At 36.1% G+C, this 22,870-nt stretch overlaps 1 protein-coding gene across 2 annotated transcripts in view; it reads left to right on the top strand.

Annotated features, from left to right (window-relative positions):
* DTNBP1 (dystrobrevin binding protein 1) overlaps nt 1-22,870 on the top strand; it is a 131,006-nt gene that overhangs the window by 913 nt on the left and 107,223 nt on the right. For both annotated transcript variants that reach the window (XM_081294279.1, XM_081294280.1), the window contains exons 2-5: nt 7,564-7,617; nt 8,325-8,375; nt 13,749-13,809; nt 22,143-22,275. In XM_081294279.1, coding sequence (XP_081150405.1) covers nt 7,564-7,617; nt 8,325-8,375; nt 13,749-13,809; nt 22,143-22,275 — 299 coding nt within the window. The remainder of the gene's footprint in view (nt 1-7,563; nt 7,618-8,324; nt 8,376-13,748; nt 13,810-22,142; nt 22,276-22,870) is intronic.

Consider the following 22,870-nt stretch of genomic DNA (forward strand, 5'->3'; position numbering starts at 1 on the left):
CTGCTCTACCAGTTACCAAAGTTCTGCAAGTTACCCAACTGTCTTGCTTCTTTCTATACTGCTCTGGCGACTGTAAAATGGAAATTATGATGGCACTTATCTCGCAGGGTCATTGAGAGAATTAATGAATGAACATGTAAAACAGGCACTATGTGACTGTTATCTGTGCTTAAGTCATTTTAACTTTTTCACTAGAAGAGGTGGCCCTTGTATAAAGAAAGGGTCTGTAACTTTTACCTTACAAAGCCATTTGGAGAATGTTCTGAATTCGAGGGCCTCCTTGGCGAATGTTTTAAATTCCTAAGGGGAAAGATGTTGAACTTTTTATTGCCTGTGGACTAGCAACAAATTGGCGAATACTTGAGCACTTAACCACTTTTATAAGGCAATTTTTGATACTTTGTTGTTCTTAAGAGTGTTAGGGATGCACAGGAAGTCATTCGTTGATTGGTGTAGTTGCATGCTTGCATTTTTTTCTCCCTCTTAATTTAGAAGAAATAACTTCAGAGTGTAAATTTTAAAATTTTGGGAACAATTCTTAAGTGGTCTGCTTGTCGCATGAGAGTGGCCATAGATAAACCCACCTGGGTAGCTTTTGTTAACACTGCTTCAGGGAATTTCGAGAGGGCATAGGAGTCCTTCTTCTAGTACTTGCTACAACTCCCTAGTCATGGTTGCCTCAGGACTGATTCATGCAGACCTTCGTTTAAGAAGTCTTTTGCTTAGTAATATGGTCTGGACTGCCATAGTGCAGACCATCCTGAGAGAGCTGGATGATCCTGAAGTTTAGGGTTAGTTAGGGAGAGGGCCTGAGGGAATCTGGTTAAAACTCCTTGGAAACTGACTTGGCTTCTGGAAGATGCCATAGTATGGGTCCCATTTAGCATTAGACATCCTTTGAGGGATTCATTCCATGAAGGTTCTTTGTTGGCTTCCTCTTTGTATAGGTCAGTCTTAACAGATAAACCACCCGATTGTCAGTGTGTGTGCCATCAGCCTGTTATTAACTGGGAGATAACTCAATCCAGGTGATGTCTGACAGTTGACCCACAACTCTCAGCTCAGATTTTCTTTGTCACATCCTCAATTTCCTACGTGATTTTTACTAAGGAAACAAAACGAAACAATTCATCTTTGTAAATTCCTCCATGTTTAGCTTAAGATCAGCTTACTTTACATATTTGAATATTTTTGCTTTGATAAGATGAGATTAATCCCAGTTCACATGTTTGTTGTATAGAGGCACTAATGGGTTTGATTCAGAGATAAGAGACTTAGCAATTATCTCCCAAAACCATCCAATTGGACCTGGCATTCCTGTAGGAACATTGGACACTGAGCAGGTGTTTATTAGACAACTACCTTCTGAAATAACTAAAAACATCCAGTTTCACAGTGCTGCAGGCAATCAGTACATGACCTTGTGATTTTGTGGGCTTCTTCAGCTATCAGAATAGCATCTACTCAGCTCTTCTCATTTTCAGTTTCTGAATATTCTTATATCCAGAGCCTAACTCTAGGCAAATCTCCATTTTTAGTGACTCTTTAAATAACAGTTATTTATTAGTCTTATAAGAGAATGTCACAGAAGTTAAAGCATGTTCAAAGAACACATTGAACTTCTGTATTTCATTTAGATTTAGAAAAAAATGCACATTATGATTGTGACTCCTAAAGGACAGGGTAGATATTACTGATAGTCTACCAGACTCAAGGTTGTCTGTGAACTTGTGGCTTTATTATTTACTTATTTATTTTTGCAGTTCTGGAGATTGAACCTGAGCCCTTGAACATACTGTACAAATGCCCTACTGCTGAGCTGTAACACCCAATCTCTTGCAAACTTTTTTCTTTTAATGTATTAGTTATTGATAGACACAATACCTTTGTTTTAAGTTTTTTTTTTTTTTTTTTTTTTTTTAAGTTATGTGGTACTGAGGATCCAACACAGGGCCTCACATGCACTAGGCAAGTGGTCTAGTGCTGTGTTATACCCCAGCCCACAAACTTTTTTAGTAATTTTTTTTTCACAGTGACAATTATCTCTACATTGAGACAAACCTATTGTAATTGTATCATATTTTTTCTGCCCTAAGTGGATGGTGGGCCAGCCACAAGGCCCTGGAACTGAAGGGCTTTGGTTCTGGTCCTCATGAGATCTTTCTCATCACTGTGACCTTAATTTAGCTCAGAATTCTAGGGCCCCTTTGGAGGGTTCACATAGGACATCCTTTTTTGGGGGAAGGAGAGGAAGTGTTAAACTCTTAGAGAACCTTCTGAATATACAGATGCACATAGTTCAGATCTACTTGAATCTTTGATTTTTGTCACTTGAGTAGTTATAACTAAAGGTCTCAGGACTGAGGTATTCAGACATGTAAAGAGATTTTGCAAATCTCTTCAGGGCCTGAAAAATCTTTACTGAAAGGTTGCAGCTGTCTGTAACAGGCTGTTGTTTCTTGTTTTTAATGCTCTGGATTCTTATGATTAGGAATTTAAAAATCTGTTTATTAATTGTTGCAACTAGGCAGTAGGTGTTTCCTCCTCAAAGCCCCTATGCCCCTGGCCTCCATCCCTGCCCAGTGGCCTCATTCTCTCTTTTCCCTTCCTATAGTATCAAAACCTGCACAAAGGAGAGGATCCAGTAATCCGTAGTGTGGTGAAATGGTGAAGTTTTGACTGAAATTATGACTTTTCTAGAATTTATCCTTCTTAAAAAGGAAGAAAAAAAGATCAGTGTTTAACTTGATTAAATAAATATTTCCTGAGTTCCTGCTAAGTGCCAGACATAAGATTAAGTACTTGAAGTGTCCTTTTTTAAATAGAAGCTTTAAAAAAAGTTTGAGAGGCCATGTGCTCAGTTTTGCTTATTTAATAAGCAGTGTCTATGTATTGGGCTAGATCCTCGGGCTGTGAAGCTGACTGAAATAGGCCCTACCCCCTGGATGCGTTAAACTAGTGGTAACATAAAGCAAAATGAACTGCATATTAAAGGTACAAGTAGTGGGTATGTGAGCCCAGAGGAAAGAGTGATTAATTTGGATGCATATACAGAAGGCTTAAAGAGGAAGTGGTTTCCAAACTGGGCCTTGAAGACTAGGGAGAGATTGTGATAGATTTGGGAAAGGGTATTTCAAAGATAAAGCAGGAAAGGAAGATCATTGCCTGATAATCTTTAAAGCTTTGCTTAGTTAATTTGTCAACTACTTATGAGGGTTTACTTTGTGGCAGGCACTGTTCCAGGTGCTGAGGACATGGCTGAGAACAACCAGACAGCAAATGAGGTCCCTGCTCATTGTAGTGGCAGGAGGCAGAGTATCTGGAAGGTCCTAAGTACTGGGGCTAAAAACCAGGTTAAGGGGGAGAGTTCTGTTTGTATTTCCAGAAGTGTATGGCTGCATTTCTGGAACAATAATTTAGGTAGTGTGATAAGGTAAGGGTTGGGGATGGGGAGATAAGGCTATAATTTGGGGCCAGGTAAGAGAAGATGAGGCAGTGCTGATAGAAATTTAGAAGACAGGGGGAATGTCACAGGCACTGGTTGAATTTGTCAGCAGTGAGATGTGGGAGATGAAAAATGCACAGAAATTGAGAGTGTTGGTTTTGGAGTATCTTAGAGAAATGATGGCATATGACAACATAAAAGAACAAGAACAGTTTCAGGAGAAGGAGCAGTTGAAGGTGAATTTGTTGTGAAGTAGTAGTTGGAAATTGACACACTCAGGAGCGATTAGAACTGAAGCTTGGTGTATTGGAGATTAATTATGGTAAAGACTCCCTTTTCTGAGTCTGTGCAGCTTTTATGTGAATTTTTCAGGCTTTGGAGCTTAGAGGTCATTTTCACCTTGCAGCATAATTAATGCTTTTGCTTATTCCCTGATCTTGTTAGGAAAAAAGAGGGAGTTGTGGCTAGGGTTGTGGCTCAGTGGTAGAGTGCTCGCCCCTCATGCATGAGGCACTGGGTTCGATCCTCAGCACGATATAAATGTAAAAATAAAAATATTTTAAAAAAGGAGTGAAGGAATTGATAAATACAAATGTGAAAATTTGTGAGCAGAATTTAAAGTTAGAATGATGGAAGCACCAACCTATTTCAGAAGAATTGAGTCTTATGACAAAATATGCCAATATATGTTTTCATGGTGTTTTAAAGCAGTCATAAGTCACCGTTCCTAAGAGATGATGATATAGATGAGTTGGAAGTTTAGGTGCAGATGAATGAAGTGCCATCCAAGTCGCCTCATGCAGTTGGGTCAGCTAAGCAGATCTGCTCATCACTCCATGAGACATGCTGTTTATCTGCATCTTTCTTAAGTTTTTGTCTGAGCGGTTTTGCACGTCACCTCCATTTATTAGTAAGAGGCTTTCATTTTAGTGTTTTCTTCAAAGTTTGAAGAAATAAATATGCTGGTATTAAGGCGAGTCTTTGGAGCCATCTAAAAATAAAATTATTGAACTGTTCTGGATGAATTTGAGGTTGAGTGCTTTGAACTTTAAAATGTGCATTAGCTGACATTACTAGAAAATAATTGTTAGGTGGCTCTCTTAAATCTATTTATTAGTGTACACATATAGCAGCACTTAAGCCTTCCTGGGTGTGTATGCTGTTGGAAGAAGAGTGAGAATGGGCCAGGGAAGGAAAGCCTTTCATAGAAACTGGTGCATTAGGAACCTCTGCTTCATTTCACCCTGGCCCACTTACCTATGCAGTTTCTCGGTTTTCTTAATGATGATAATTTTTTATTATATCTTTCATTTGAATTAGCTCTGTAGTTTCTCCAAATACCACTGCGGTCATGTTTGGGCTTTTATTTTATTCTTGGCAAATTTTTATTGTTGAGAATAATACTACCATTTTACATTTGAGGAAGCAGGAGTGTTCACCCTAGATCAGTATTTCTTTCCCAGTATGTCATCACACTGTGGGACATTAAATAGAATTTCAGTGAGAGTTTTCCAGTGCAGGATCAGTGTGAGGAATTTTAAGTAGAATTATCTCAAAATAAAAATGGTAGACTACTTTCAGTTCCCTTCCAGGTTTTAAGGATGGATCTTAGAAAGGATGTATTTGATTTTTTACTTTACTAATGATATCTAACCTTATTTTTTCCACCTTAAGAAATAGTGATTGTAACCCTGCATATTTTTCTCCCCTGAACTTTTGTCACTGTTTCCAACTTCCCTGTAGCTGCTTTTTGTTTTCTCCATCAGTTTTCTGGCTTTGGCACATTGAAAATTTATTTGAAGAAGGTGTGGTGAGAAAAGATGAATATATTAAAGTCTATTTTGGTTGTTTAAAATTTTTAAGTTTCAAACATATGCAAAAATAGAGTAACACAATAACTTCCATATGTCCATTACACAGATTCAATAATTTTCAAATATTGCCCTATTTGCTTTATCTTTCTTTATGTAAAAAGTAAATCTTAGATTTGTCTATTACATCTCTCGTACATCAGTTTGCATCGCTTAAAAAAAATTACAGACATTATATAAATGCAACACCAGCATCATTTCTGACAAAATTAACACTAGTTCCTCAATTTTAACAGTTATCTAGTTCATAATCAGATTTTTTTCATTCTTAGAAATGTCTCTTTAGAGCTGATCTGTTCAAATTCAGATAAGCTCTTCAGGTTCTATTTGGTTAAAGACCTGTGTTTGTTGGGAGCCACTGGGGAGCTCTTGGTGACCTGCAACAGCTTCATTTCCAGTTCCCTGTAACTCCTTTCTTCCAGATCACTTTTTCCTTTCTTGGAAGGGAGAAGGAAAGGACCCTAAACTGGCATATTGAGAAATTGAAAGTTTATTTTAGAAATAAATATATGAACAATCAATCTAGAGATTAGCTAAATCATATGGTCAGAGTTAACGATCCCTTTCACATCTGATAGCATCGACTCAGGTCACTGAAAATAACCTAGACTCATTTTCAAGGGTGATGCAGTGCCATGTAACTAACTACCCTAGGATAATCCCCCCCCCCCCGAGTTGTCACACCTAAATGCCTTTCTCTCATTTTGGAGTAAAAATGGCAAAGCATGACTATAAAAATACCTTTGTCTAGTTCTTGTTAGATTAATCTTTGTTTAAGCCAGATTTACTATTTTTAAGATAAGCTTAGAATTTTTTTTTTTTCTGTGAGACAGATGAAATGTTTGTGTAATTTTCTTGATTTCATCTGATAGATAACCAAATTTTGTACTAAAGAGATGGTTTAATTTAGGGGGCATTATAGAGAAATCTAATTTTTTTTAAAAAAAAGAGAGTAAAATGACAAATTGGCATACCAATTTTGTTAAAAAAATACATTTGATCAGAAATGCCTTTCTTGTGCTTAACCAGGCATTATTGACAAAAAGATGGAATCTGTGTCAGGGTTTGCATGTATAGTTGGGCAGGTAGCATACTGTATAATGTAGATGTGAGGTATGCATGTGATAGTCAGCAGGTCCTCGCTGATGTCAGTAAAGCATCCTAAGGAAGGAGCACCTATTTCTGTGTTTTGCAGAGGCTTTGAGGGGTTAGCAGTGGTACTGTGGGTTATTTTAGTCTCTTGTTTTAAAATGAATATTTGTTGAAGTAATTAAGAACATGTATAGCAGTATCTTATAAGAGACTATCTCATAATCTAGCACTTGTTTATTGGCAATTTAGTTATCTGGAGTGGAGTCTACATACAAAAGAAAGTGAAACTGGGCCAGTAAAGTGAAAATAAATTGTACAGTCTGAACATCATATTTTATATTTAGAAGAACCTGCTAAATAACTGTGTCTGCAGTTCTAGCCCATGTTTCTGTTTTGTTTTCTAGCCCACTCATTTAAAAACAACACATAAAGGGAAGGAGGCTGCAGGAGTTAGATAGTTAGCAGAAGCAGTACAGGATCCTGAAACCAGTTAACCAAGAGTAGAGGCTGAAACTTTAGGAAAAATGGATGCAGTAGCCCAGACAAACCCCATGGATTGGTTCATATTAGCAAATGCAGGTGGATTCCTAGCTCAGAAGCATCTAAAGGAAGTACTGTTCTGCCCAACAGGCAGCCAGATATCATACAGACAAACTGGAGTTACCAAAAAATGGTAAATGGGGTTTGCCAAATCTTCTTTATTGAAAACAATTTGTAATATATTTAGAAAGCTTTTTATCAACTGAAATTTCAATAATGCAGGTACTTAAAATAACTGAGTGCCTGGGATTGTGTCTAATGAAAGTATGCCTTGTTCATGAATAGTTTACCTTTTCTTCTGAGTTCACCCATGTGAATCACTACTTTTTCTAGTGATACCAGATATTAAGGTTTCTCTGCTTTGATCACTTTTAGGAATCTTTGTTTCTAACAAAGAGATTTGGGAAAAGCAAGTATATAAAAATTGCTTCACTTTGCATTTTTGATTATCTGATATACAGTAAAAACACTGAAATATTTGTTGCCTCTACGGGTGCTTAATTTTTGGTTTAAAAAAAAAAAGCCTGTCCCACCAAAAATTGTAACAGCTGTGAAAACTTGTAGTTGAAAGTCTCTTGACCTGTAAAAATATATTTTATGCTTTTCGAATTATAGGCTGAAGACTTTGAGTGACAAGTCAAAAGAAGCTAAAGTAAAAAGCAAACCCAGGTAAGCTCAGGCTAAGATTCTAGTTTACCTTGACTTGAATTGCATAAGGCTTTTGATTGTAGTCATAATAGTAAAATTATTTTATGCATATTAGATCCGTTGAGTGCATCAACTACAAAATAATTTATTGATTCTAAATTTTGTAACAGGAAAGTTGTGAAATGGTTGAAAAAATGGTGAAGTGTGATTGTTCACTCTGATAATCAATAGCTGTTGTTTGATCATAAGTAATTTGTATGTTCAGAGAAAAGTAAAAGTCCTGCATCATTGTAAAGCATATTAATAATGAAATAGGACATGGTAAACAAATCTTTTTAGCTCTTGCTTGTTTTATATGAAAACACCAGTATTGTGCCCTTTGTTCATTTTTTTTAGTAAAGCATATGCTCAGATTTCACTTTCTACCTTGAGATGATGAACTTGGATCATGTGTATTCTCTTTGTGTAGTGTTAAAATGTTTATTGTTTTATTTTCTGAAAATAATCTGCATGGGACAAAGTGACAGTTTGATATACTACAGTACATTAAATCTAACATAATACATTTTTCTAAAAGTTTAGATAGATTGTCAGTAATTTTAAAATATTCTTATAATTGATGGTGCCAGAATTCTTGTATGTAACTTTCTTTTTAAGATTCAATGTTGACAAAATTTAAGATTCTTTTTAAGATTCAGTGTTAATAAAATAAGTGTTTCTTTTGGCAGGACTGTTCCATATTTGCCAAGGTACTCTGCTGGACTGGAATTACTTAGCAGGTAAATGTTTTCCTTTCGAGAAGGAGGTTAAACTTCTGTTGTCTAAAGTTATTTTATAGATAAAAATTTTAAAACGCCTAAACATTACCTTAATATAGGGATTGGAGGTTATTATTACTTTTTCTTTGAGGCTTTTACTTTTCACTGATTAGTAGAAAGGACAGACTTCCACATACCACTATTTGCTAGTCAATAGTTAGCAATATGTGTTTATTATCTCTGATTTGTTTACAGAAAACTGGATTCTGAATTTGAGTTTTCAATCAGGTTTCTTACTTTGATTCTTAATTTTATATCATTTATTTTCCAGTCTGTTCCTGTTGACGTGCATACATAATAAAACGTGGTTTTCTTAGACATGACATCAAAAGCATGAGCAACAAAAGAAACAGATTGGACATGATCAAAATTAAACACTTTTTGCTTCAAAGAACACCACTAAGAAAGTGAAACCACCACCCTCAAAATGGAGAAAAAATATTTGCAGTCATTTATCTGATGAAGGACTTGTATCCAGAACATATAAAGAACATTTAAACTCAACAATAAAAAGACAACTCAGTGAAGAAACAAAGGATTTTAACAGACATTTCTCAAAAGAGATATACAAATGGTCAATAAGAACCTGAAAAGATGCTCAACATTATTAGTCCCCAGAGAAATGCACAGCAAAACCACAATGAGGTGCTACCTCATACTCACTAGCATCTCTATATTAAAAAAGATAGGCTATATCAAGTGTTGGCAAAGGTCTGAGGGAATTAGCAACCTTATTCATTGCTGGTTGACTTGTAAAATTATGCAGCCACTTTGGAAAACAGTTATGTAGTTTCTTTAAAAATTACGTATAGAGCCAGGCATGGTGGGCATGCCTATAATCCCAGTGGCTCAGAAGGCTGAGGTGGGAGGATGGTGAGTTCAAAGCCAGCCTCAGCAAAAGTGAGGCATTAAGCAACTCAGTGAGACCCTGTCTCTAAATAAAATACAAAATAGGGCTGGGAAGGTGGCTCAGTGGTCAAGTGCCCGTGAGTTCAATTCCCAGTACAAAAATAAATAAATAAATATAGATAGATAGATATGTATAAATTTATAAATAAAATTACCTATGACTTTGCAATTTCACTTCAATAGAGTTGAAAACATATATCCACATAAAAACTTTTATCTAAATATGCATAGTAGTATTATTTATAATAGCCAAAATTAGAATTTAAATGTCCATTAGCTGATGAATGCATAAACAAAATATATATCCACATAACAACAGAATATTATTCTGCCACAAAAAGGGAATGTGATATGGGTAAAACTTAAAAGCATATGCTGTGGGGAAGGAACTAGTGTAGACGGCCACATATTGTATAATTCCATTTACATGAAATGTCCAAAAGACAAACGCATAGAGTCGAAAAGTAGATTAATGTTTAGTAGGGTTTGTAGGGAATTGGGTAGTGACTAGTGGGTATGGGTGATGAAAATATTTTGAAGTTAGTATGATCATTGCACAGCATTGTGAATATACTAAAAACTACTAAATTATGCACTTTAAAAAGGTATATTTTAAGGCTGGGGTTATGGCTTGGCAGTAGAATGCTTGCCTAGCATGTATGAGGCACTGGGTTCAATCCTTAGCACTGCATAAAAAAATAAATAAAGGCATGATGTCCATCTACAACTACAAAAAATGTTTTTAAAAAGGTATATTTTATGGTTATCAATTATACCAAAGCTATTATAAAAAATAAGTACTTGTATTGAAAATGTTATGTGACATTCTATTCTCTGTAACATGTCATCTGACAGATATGTGGTAAGGATGTGCACTGCAGAAGATAGCTACTTTTCCTTATCTATACTCATTTCTATACCATCAACTCTACCTACATTTCCCCTTTAATCCAGGGCCTCATGCTTGCTAGGCACACACACTACCACTGAGCTGCACCCCTAGTCCTGTTATTCAGCACCCAGTCTCTTTCTGGGATGTTTAATGTTAGTTTTTTGTTTTTGGTGTTTTATTTTTCCCCCTCTGAAAGGGCCATACTTTCCTGTTTTTGCATATCCTGTAATTTTTTTTTTTAATTGAAGACTGAACATTATATACTGTGGTAACACTGAAGATCAGATTTTTTCCCCTTTCCCAGGGTCTGCTGTTTGTTTTTTATTGTGGTAGTATCTATGTGCTGTTGTCAGCCTACAGCGTAAATTTAAGGTTTCCTCGGATCTTTTCTGAGCTTATATCTTTCACTGGTTATGTGTGGTGACTTTCTAAATGTCCCTGTATCTATGGTTGCTTTTGAATGTCTTAGTCATTAAATGTCTGATTCCCAAGGAGGAAAAGATAATGAAAAGGCATAAAAACCAGGTGCTGAACAGGAAGGATTTTTAATAATGGTTGCCTCTGTATCTGCATCTCCCTGATCAGAGGCAGCAACTAGTGATCAGAACATGGGTCCCCAGTTTGGAGGACCAGGTCCTCTTTGCCAGCCTAGCTCCCACAACCTGCATAGGAGCTGCTTCAGGAGCAATTGTGTGGCTGCCTGCCTTGGGGCTGGGGTTGGGGGATGGGTAGCTGTGGCTGTGCTGAGAGCTGGATTGAACAAAATTGATCTGTTTTCCATCCAAGCTTTCCCCTAGAAATCACAAGCCTTCAGTAGATGCCAATTTCAAATAGTTTCTTCAGATAGGTTCTGTCAGTACAGCTGTGGCCCAGGGAAGAAGGCAGATTCCTGGTGCTTCCCACTTTGGCATCTTCTCTGTGACCTCTAAATCATAGCTTTAGGCAGTGTGGTGTATAACAGTTAAAAGTCCAAGGTAATTATTTATATATATGTTGATTTTTCTGATTATATTGTGAATTCTTCCACTAATTCTATATATGAATTATTATTAGAGTAATGAATTATTGTATTATCAGTATGATTTTTTTCTCCATTTTTCATCATTGATTTGCCATTTTAAAGACATTTGAAAGCATGAAAATTGAAGGCTTATATCCAGGATCTTTATAACAAGGCCACCCATTTGTTGAAAGTGACTAGATAGAGATGACTTTCAAAGCTTCGTGATATGTGTAACACCTGCTGTGTAGACTTCTGTGAGCAATCTTATAGGAATGAAATTTTAAAACTGCTGATTGGCAGCTGAGGCCCATGCAAGGTTGGATAGCATGTCTTTGTAATGGTTTGTATACCTTTCTATAATAATGCTCAGTAGCATAGGAGAGCAGAAAAAAATGACTGGTTAGGTTAACCTGTGTTATTTTTTAAGGAATATCAAATACAGAAGGAAAAGTCAAGAACCAGCTGCTGAACTGGTGGATATGAGGGAAGGTGATACAGTGGTAAAGAAGGTGTGGAAAGCACAAATACAACAGGGACAAAAAGGAGATGGTAGGAAAAGAATGATTGATCTGGAGTTTAAATGGCAGGCAGTGATGAATTTGCTCTTTTCCATTGATTGGAGAAAATGATAGAAAATTTTATCATGAAGCCCTGAATTTAAATTTTGAAGTGAGTGTATTTATTTCTTCACTTGGCAGGCATTTAATAACTCCCCTGTGCTAGGTACTAGAGCTTTGAGATGCTGAGGTAAAGTCCATCTCAGCAACTCTGATGCCTACATTTAGTAATGTTTGGCATTCGGTGAATCTTGTTGATTTTAATTGATACTTACACAGTCTGATACACCAGAGAAAAATTTCAATCTTTCTGTTAGTTGACAGTGACAGTAAGACTATTAATTGTGTGACCTTCCACCTTGCCTTTCATTACGTATATACATATGTACACTGATAACACTCTGTTGGGATTGTCAGATTTATTTTCCTATTTAAATTCAACAGGAAAATTGTAAATTTCTCTGTAACTATAAAGGGAGGTAGTATAAATTCATTGAATACATAGTCCCTTTCAGAGAATTGTCACTTGAATAGTTAGAATTTTAGATAAGATGGAAAATCACGTTTTACATCAGCAACCATGTGTGAATGGTGCAGAAATTGTATTTTTTAAATCTTGAGATCATTTTATACTTAAAAACGATTATAAAAATAGAACAAGGAATTCAGTCTTCCCTGATTTTGCATAACTATGATAATCATGATAAGAAGCAAAAAATTAATGTTGGTAAATACTGTAACTTTTATTCAGATTTCTGTAATTGTCTGACTCATATCTTTTTTTCTGAACCAAGATCCAGTCCAGCATCACACATTTTATTTGGTCACTATGCCTCCTTTATCTCCTGTAGTCAGAACACTTCCTGAGTCTGTCTGTCTTATGATCTTGACACTTTTGAAAAGGACTGGTTAGTGTTTGCAAAATGTCCCATTAACTCAAGTTTGTTTCCTCTTTCCTAATGAATGAATTCGAGTTAGTGCCCTCTATCAGAAAACACTAGAAGAGTGATTTTGTGTCCTTCTCAAGTATACCATATCAGGGGGCACCTGATGTTGATATTTCTCATTGCCCTTGATCATCCTGAATCCTTGCTTATGAGTATCTGCTAAGAATTGGATAGCATGTCTCTATAATGGTTTGTATACATACTGTTCACTCTCTTCTCACCATTTTAGTTAATGTGTATCCTCTGGAGAGATACTTTGAGGCTATGTAAATATCCTGTTTCTCTTCGTACTTTCATCCACAAATTTTAAATCCATTAGAATTCTTTCCTGAAAGTTATTTTCTTATATTTACCAAGTAGTGATTTTCATCATTTCTTTTAAAATTAATTGGCATTCTATAAACAAGAGTTTTTCTCCTCTCCTTCCTTTATTTATTCAACTATTTGTTTATATCACTACAGACTCATGGATGTTTGTTTTATTCTTCAAGTTATAATCCATTACTACCATTATTTTTTTTTGGTTGCTTTAATTGTCCCATATTTGGCCATAGAAGCTCTTTAAAGTTCTTGGAACATGTCCCCTTATTTTTTGAGCTGCTCCTTTCTGGAGTGGTATTATGTTCCAGGTTCATCTTTTTTTTTTTTTAATTCTAATTAGTTATACATGACAGTAGAATGCATTTTGACACATCATACATAAATGGAGTATAACTTCTCATTCTTCTGGTTGTACATGATGTAGAATCCACTGATCGTGTAGTCATACATGTACATAGGGTGATAATGTCTGTTAGTTCTTCTATTCTTCCTACCCCCATACTCCCTCCCTACCCTTCACTACCCTCTGTCTAATCCAAAGTACCTAAGTACCTCTTTGTCCCTAGCCCCCACCCCTATCCCCACTTATTGTGAATTAGCATCCACATATCAGACAAACCATTTGGCTTTTGGTTTATTGGGATTGGCAATAGTATTTCTTTTTAATGTGTGATTTTTCATTTTGAATTGTTTTGCTTTTCTTAGATATGAAGATACCTGGGCTGCACTTCACAGAAGAGCCAAAGAATGTGCAAATGCTGGAGAGGTAAAGGATCGGCTAATTTTATTTAACTATTTATTTATTTATATTGGTGCCAGGGATTGAACCCAGGGGTACTTAATCACTGAGCTACATCTGTACCCAGTCCTTTTTTTTTTTTTTTTTTTTTTGAGACAGAGTCTCGCTGAGTTTCTTAGGACCTCACTAAGTTGCTGAGGCTGTCTTTGAACTTGGGATCCTCCTACCTCAGCCTCCTTAGCAACTGGGATTACAGGCACGCATGCTCATCTAGAATTGGCTAATTTTATATTCATGGGAAAATTTCCTTTTCGATGTTAAATGCTAATTTATTAAGAATTAAGTTTATTATTGTATGGAAGTATTTTGCAATACTTCAAATTCAATCCCTGGCATCTAAATAAATAAATATCTAATATTGAATTTAGTTCAAACTCCCAAAATAATATTATTATTTTGGTGCTGGGGATTTAACTCAGGGGCATTTTGCCACAGAGCTTTATCCTTAGCCTTTTTTTTAAATTTTGAGAGAGAATATCATTAAGTTGCTTCAGGTCTTGCTAAGTTACTGGACTTGAAGTCCTCCTACCTCAGCCTCCGGAGTCACTATTATTATAGGTGTGCTCTACCTTGCCTGGCTTGCACTTTTTTTCCCCCCCAACACAATTTCTCAGTCTGGTAATTTAGTTTAGTTGGGTTGGAGAATTTTTAACGTTTATTCTAAGAACAGTGAGGTATTTGATTCATCTAGTATAATGCTTTGAATTAGAGTTTGATAACTTTGTAGTATATGTAAATTATGAGATGTGATCTCATTCTACCCACTGTTAAAGAATTTCATACTGTTTGGGCAAAAGCTTAGCTTTGCTCAGTCTATCTAAAATCAACACTTGGTGTAACAAAAAAAGTTAAGTATATAAATAATATATACAAATATATGTATATATAAAATATAAACATTTCAGTGATTTGAATGCTGTTTAAAGAACAAATTTATTTTTAGGTATTTATAGAGTACATAATGAATGAAAGTAACTTGTATTTAAAATTATTGGTACACACACTTAAAGCTTTACTAGCCATGGTCAAATGCTTTGTGCTATTAATGTCAGTTAAACTTTCTCTTAGATATTTCTGTGTGTCTGACTTTTGGATTTAAGACTTTCTTTACCATCTACCTATGTTAGAACAAAGGAATATTTATAATGACCTTTAGATACTAGCGTTTCTTTCTCTTAGAAATTGCTGAGAAGAGGGGAATGTTAGTTTCTGGCAGTAAGGCAGAGTAGTCACAGCCATATGCTGCATGACCAAGTTTCTCGGTCAACCATGGGCTAAATATATAATGAGAGCACCATTGAATGATAATGGAGCTGAAATGCAAGTGATGTCACAGCTGAGGTTTTTTCAAAGTGCAGCATGTTACTCATGTTTGTGGTGGTGTTGGTGTATACATACTGCACTGCCATGTAACTCATACAATTATGAATAGCACATAAAATAATAAAGGACAATGTGGCTGGTTTACATATTGACTGTCCTTTTTATTGTTTTAAAATGTACTCCTACTTATTTATTTATTTATTTATTATTTTTTTATTGGTTGTTCACAACATTACAAAGCTCTTGACATATCATATTTCATACATTAGATTGAAGTGGGTTATGAACTCCCAATTTTACCCCAAATGCAGATTGCAGAATCACGTCGGTTACACATCCACAATTTTACATAATGCCCTATTAGTAATTGTTGTATTCTGCTACCTTTCCTATCCCCTACTATCTCCCCTCCCCTTCCCTCACATCTTCTCTTTCTACCCCATCTACTGTAATTCATTTCTCTCCTTGTTTATTTTCCCATTCCCCTCACAACCTCTTATATGTAATTTTGTATAGCAATGAGGGTCTCCCTTCATTTCCATGCAATTTCCCTTTTCTCTCCCTTTCCCTCCCATCTCATGTCTCTGTTTAATGTTAATCTTTTCTTCCTGCTCTTCCTCCCTGCTCTGTTCATAGTTGCTCTCATTATATCAAAGAAGACATTTGGTATTTGTTTTTTAGGGATTGGCTAGCTTCACTAAGCATAATCTGCTCTAGTGCCATCCATTTCCCTGCAAATTCCATGTTTTTGTCGTTTTTTAGTGCTGCGTAATATTCCATGGTGTATAAATGCCACATTTTTTTTTATCCATTCATCTATTGAAGGGCATCTGGGTTGGTTCCACAGTCTAGCTATTGTGAATTGTGCTGCTATGAACATCGATGTGGCAGTATCCCTGTAGCATGCTCTTTTAAGGTCTTCAGGGAATAGTCCAAGAAGGGCAATAGCAGGGTCAAATGGTGGTTCCATTCCCAGCTTTCCCAGGAATCTCCATACTGCTTTCCAAATTGGCCGCACCAATTTGCAGTCCCACCAGCAATGTACAAGTGTACCCTTTTCTCCGCATCCTTGCCAGCACTTATTGTTGTTTGACTTCCTAATGGCTGCCAATCTTACTGGAGTGAGATGGTATCTTAGGGTGGTTTTGATTTGCATTTCTCTGACTGCTAGAGATACTCCTACTTATTTAAAAACACCAACAAAAACAGTTTACCATAAAACAGTGCGCCATGTTTTGCATACTGTTAACGTGCTATTCCACAGCAGCCTCATCTCGGTTTACCACATCTTGATCGCATCATTTTCCCTTGTGCTTGATATGTTATCTTGTTCATCATGGTCCTTAAGTATACAAAAATAGCTGCTAATGTTGCCATTGAAAGGCCACATCGAATAATTGACCTGCTAACAAAATTAAAAGTGACGAAGGACTATGAAGATGGAAGCGCAGCAATGTTATCACTTGGCCTTAATCTAGAGCAGAGTGGTGGAAGCTGTTAAAGGACCTGCTTCTTTGATGAAGGCAACAAGACTAACAAATTCAAGATGAGCCTGTGTCAGATACTGAGAAACTTCCAGTGGCCTGGATTGAAGACCAGAAGCCCATCCCTGTCAGCACCAGGACAATCATGGCCACAGCAAGAGATTGTTCACAGTGTTGAAAGAAAAGGCCGGACCCACCTCTGATATTGAATGTGCCACCAGCTGTGGGGGTTTAAGTTATTCAAGAATCATTATTCATCATAGAATGTGAAAGAATGTTGAGTCCGTGAGTGCTGCTGTGAGGGCAGCTGAGGGGTTTTGGAAATACTAGATAAACTTATCATGGAGGAAAATCACCTGCCAGAGCAGATCTTCAAGTGGATGAAAGCTCCCTGTATGGAATAGGAGGACTAGAAGGACTTTTACCCCATAAGCAGCCAGGTCAGTGTTAGGTTTCTTGGCTTGCAAGGAGAAGATAACAGTTTTGCTTGAGGGCAATGTTGCAGGCTACAGATTGAAACCCTCTCATACCCTCTGGCATTGTGAGAACTGCAGGACTTTCCAGCATATCAATAAGCACACACAGTGTCCTATGGAACAATAGGAAGTCATGCATGACCCAGTCCTCTTCTAGAATGCCTCCTGAGAGCTTTGCCAGCAGAATGGAGAAGCACTGTTTGGAGAATAACATACTTTTCAAAATATTGCTTATTGTTGGATTGTTGGTAATGCTTCTGTATATCTGCCTTTTATTGGTGATCTTCATCCCTTTGTCAAAGTGGTGTTTCTCCTAAATATCACCCTTTTGATCTGTATCAAGGACTTACAGCAACTTTTAAGGCCTACTACTGGAGGAGGACTTTTGCCCAGGCTAGTACTGAAACTGAACAAGATGCTGAGAAGATGCTGCTGCAGCCCGAACTTTACTTGGGCTTAGGGTGATTTCTCCATGGAGTATATGCTGACACCTGGAAGAATATATTCAAGAGGTTTGTCCATGACTTCAGAAGATTCACGAAGGAAGAGGCTGCAGAAATCAACAAGATACAAAGAAAATATTTTTGTATAACTGTACAATATGTTTGTGTTTTAACCTGTTACTATATAAGTCAAACTAAAAAACTATAGTAAACTAAGTTTATTATTTAAGGAGGAAAAGTCTACAGTAGGTACAATAGTGTCCTGGGCCTGCACATTTCTTCTCCACTTACTTGCTGACTCCCCTAGAGCAACTTCCAGTCCTGCACACTCCAGCCCTGGTAAGCACCCTAGACAGGTGTATCTCCTCCCCGCCCATACCATATTTTTACTGAATCATTTTTTTGTTTAGATATGTTACAGTTTAGATTGTGTTTCAGTTATCTACAGTATTCTATATAATAACCTGCTGTACTGGTTTAGGAGCCATAGCTATCTACTATGTAGTCTAGGTATGTAATGGGCTAGACCTTTTAGGTTAAAGTGCTCTCTATGGTGTTTGCACAAAGATGAAATTGCTTAATGGTGCATTTCTCAATATACCCTTTTGTTAATTGACTCCTGACTACTTTGAAAAGCCCTGTAGTAGCAGGGTGTGGTCTGTAGCGTGTCTATAATCCCAGTGACTGGAGGCTGAGGCAGGAGGATCACAAATTTCATTATCCCAGGCAAGTCAGTGACCCTGTCTCAAAACAAAAAATAAAAAAGGACTGTAGATGTACCTCAGTGGCACAGTGCCCTTGAGTTCAAGCCCTAGTGCTGCCAAAGAGAGAAAGAAAGGGAAACAAAGCCCTGTAGCCCTGAAACACGAGTATGTGTCCTCTCTCTCTTTCTCCCTCCCTCCCCTTCTCCCTCTCTGTATATATAAAAGTATATATTTATGTATAACATATAAAAAGCCATGGATGGCCCAGATCCCCTTCTAAAATGCCTGAGTTTTAGGTTACATGTGAAAGAATACCTGTTTATGTATTATAAATATTGCATATAAAAATTTTTGTATGTATATACATTCTTTAAAAATGCATTAAGCTCACAAAAATATATAAGGATGTATATTTGAATATAAGAATTTATAATATATATTAAGCTCACAAAAATTAAAAGAAATTAAAAGTCTATGAATAAGGAACTAAAATCAGTGTTAAAAATATAAAATATGGAATCTGGGTCAAATAGTAAAAAACTTTTGGAGATTTATGGGGATAGAAGACTTGGGAACTGAATCTGAGACACTTACATAATGCTCTTTGAACTTTGAAGTGGCTACATCCCCTAGTGAAAGGTTATGGTCTACCTATTGGCAGAAGGAGCCAACAAGGAAATCTGTCAGTATTCCTGAACAAATTGGCATATGGTTTTGGCCTCACATAATTTTGGGGTTGTTTATTATAATACCTCCTAAGGAACTGAGGAAATCAGTTAGGAAATGAGAATCACAAGTGACTGCATTTTGACAACCAAGAAATTCTTCATAGATGAAACTCTCTCTGCCTGGAGCCCTCAGATTCCCACAGATTCTGGTCCCTTCCTCCCAAATAGTAGCAAACACCCAAACCCTCCCAGTTGTCAGAACCAGACTTCTCTGCTTTCCAAAAGTACAATTCCCAGCTGTAATAATGAAAATGTACTTCAAAGCCCTCTGTAATGTGTTGAGACATGTAAATATTTAAGTGTGTTTATTATTAGTCGTGTTTAACTTATCACATGTTTATTTTATCAGACCTGCTCATGTGTCTTTGTCAGCTTTTAACTCAACAGCATCAGTCTCCTGGGGCAAACATACTCATAGACAATTCAGTCTTGTTTAACAAATTATTTCATACTTACCTACTTTAAAGCCAATTCTAACTATGTAATTTTACAATTTAGAGCAGTATCTTAAAAAGCAAATGTCTGTGGTCAATAGTAAAACTTAGTTGCCTAGGCTTTTTCTAAACAAGTTCTAAGATATTTTTCCCTTCCTTAGCAATCGGTAAGTGAATACAGAGTTAATAGTGACTTAGGGGTTAGAGCCTGAGGGCAGTTTTCTGAAGTTAGACCTCTAGTGTTTTGCTTCTAGCTTACTAAAGTTGTTCAAAGATCAAATGAAATAATATATCTCCTTCGACTCTGAACTGTGCAATTTTGTATAGAGTGAGGTCTTGTTATCCACATTGTAAGTCATTGGTGTTCCATGCTCATTCTTTATTTGCCTAATTTCAGTGGCTGCCAGAAGGGATTTTGGAATGAAGCCCTCTGGGTTTGTCCTGCTCCTTAAGTTGATTTCCTATTATTAAAATTGGATTTGTTGACTTAGAGGTAGAAAATTGAATTTCTGGGAATAAATTATTTTTTATCATAATCTTATAGCCTATGTTCAGAATGTAATTTTTAATTTTGTGGAAGTTATATAAGATAAACTATCATTAAGTTTTAATATTAGATATTGATGGGTTGGGGCTGTAGCTCAATGGTAAAGCACTTGCCTTAGATATGTGAGGCACTGGATTGGATCCTCAAGACCTTTGATTTTTAGTAAGGAATGATTAATATTACAGAATTGTTTATTATAGATTTAACAACTTTTTAAAAAGATATGCCATATATTTACGCACACATATATACAAGGATGGGGGGCGTGTGTCTGTTTGTTTATTTATTGTGATATAGGAGATTGAACACAGGACACTCTGCCACTGAACCACATTACCAACCCCTTTTTCAAAATTATTTTTGTTTTGAGACAGGGTCTCCCTAAGTTGCCAAAGCTGACCTTAAACTTGGGATCCTCCTGCCTCAGCCTCCTGGGAAGGCCCCCAAGTTGCTGGGATTATAGGCATGCACTACCATGCCTGGCTCAGGCAAAATGTATTATTTATGTCCCTATAATAAAGGAATTTTGTTACAGTTTAAAGTCTGAAGCCAAGAGAATTTGAGAAATCTTCCACCAAACTATGCCTAAGAGTGCAGGATATTCTTTATTCATCTCCAGTGCCTAAAACAGGGATTAGCAAATAGTGGGCAGTCAATAAAAGTTGTTTGAACTTTAGAAATGAATTTTGTGAACACAGATCTTTGTTTCAAGTCAATTCCTTACCATATCACAGTTGTATCTTTTATCGCAGTTTAGTACTTTTTTAGTACTTTTAAAACTACTTTTAGAGATTATTATAAAGACCAGTTGACAATCATGATATCTGCCTATGGTCCCAGCTACTTGGAGAGGCTAAGACAGTGTGGCTTTTGCCCAGGAATTCAAGGCCAGCCTGAACAACATAGCCAGACCCTCATCTCTTAATAAATAAAATAGTAAATAAATAAAAAATTTAAAAATAATGAGAAATACAGTTCACAGAAAACTTGGTGTCACAAAGGCCTGAATATGAGAGATGGTATGATTATTGCCCCACTGTGGGCTGGAAACAATAGGGAGATACATTGTACTCTTTTTATTTTTCAGATGTGAGTGTTTCTACATTTTAATATAATAAAAAATCTAGTAATAATATCTAGTAAAATAATAATTTTGTATCTTAATTTTGATATATTAATTCCTCTAAAATTCTTATATTTTGAGATATGAGAATCAGTTGTATTCAGTCTAACTCTTAAAGAATTTTAATCTCTTGTAATGTAAATTCTTTCTATAAAACTGAATTCAATGATTTTGCATATCAAATTCAAATGATTATGTAATGGATTTTGCAACATTTATTGTACAGAATATGGGTATTTGTCACAATTCTGGTTTCTTGTTGTTGGCCATGTTTTCAAACAGTGACCTTTCACCCCCTGCATCTTATCCCAGGTCCTTTCCTCTTTCACCATGTTAAGACCAAAACAAAATTGTTTGGGAGAAACTAATGGGTGTTACTTTCTTTACAGTCTTTAGGAAAAGAAGTTAGAATTATCTTAGGCTAGCCTAGTATCTCTTAACCCTGCTGTTAGGACTTTTTAACATCTAATTTACTTGTTTGGTGATGTAAATCTTTTTCTGGAATTGCACACAATTACCTATAGTTCTTTGGTATATGTCAATATCTTTATGTAGGAAGTATTCTTGCTTAACTATGAAATCATCAGGTTATTTAAAATGCATTAGGAAACTTCTGTTATGAGAATTCCTTTGTAAAACAAATAATTACCTGCTAATTATGTTTTGATTTGTTATTGTTTGTTTTCTTTTTGATTACTTGTGGTAGGTTTTTTTTTCTCTTTAGATTTTCAAATAAATGGTTTCCTTAAAAACAGATTCTACATAGAAGTGATTTCAAAAGTCATTTTTGAACTTTCTCTTCTTTGGGTTAAGATGCACTGTCACAAGCAACAATTTGAGGTTTCCTGTACTGAATAATAAGTCGGTTCTTTTCTGAAAAAGAAAAGAAAAGAAAACAATCTCAGGCTTGTTTAGCATGTAGTATCATCTGTGCTAAGTAGTGGATTGTTAAATTAACAGTGACTGAATCTTGTACTAGCTGTAATTTCTTCACACCTAAGATCTGTTTTCCTTTGCCTTTCTGGGTCTGTATTGCAGTTGGTGGACAGCGAGGTGGTCATGCTTTCAGCACACTGGGAGAAAAAGAAAACCAGCCTGACAGAGCTGCAAGAACAGCTCCAGCAGCTTCCAGGTTTAATAGCAGACCTAGAATCCATGACAGCAAATCTGGGTAAGTTGGATGTTTGTATCTGTACATCACATTTTGGAATGAAAACAGTTTTGGCAGGATTTGGTGTAATTTCAAAACTTTCCAAGAATACATTGTTTCTGGCTAACAGGATGTTTTGGGAAATAGTGAATTTTTAATTAATTCAATAGTTTGATTAAGGATTAGACAGAAAATTATTTAAAGTGTATAAATTTCTAGTATTCCACTGATGTTTTCTGTCTCAGTTCACATCAGGAAATGTAATTTTTATTCTGACAGTTCTTTATATGACTCTGTACTATCTTTGGGACATTAGGCCTTTTTGTTTAGAAGTGTTAAATGTAGCAAGTAAGAGGGGTTAGGGTGACTTTGTCCTTACTGTAGGATGTCCTCCAGAAGACATTGCTTTTAAAGTATAGGTCTACTAGCTTCATGTCTTGCACAAGTTTTCCCTCCTCAAACAAATCCAGTTGAGGTATCTGTTTGGCTAAGTTTTAATTTTGTGCAGGTTTATATTTGTTGTTTTCATTTGGCTGGATTATATTGATATCCTTTTTTCCTTAGGTTTATAGTCAGAAAATTATTGTTTACAATGCTACATCTGAGGATAATATCA

This window comes from Spermophilus citellus, assembly GCF_964194105.1.
Source record: "Spermophilus citellus genome assembly, chromosome: 5".
Lineage (NCBI taxonomy): Eukaryota > Metazoa > Chordata > Mammalia > Rodentia > Sciuridae > Spermophilus > Spermophilus citellus.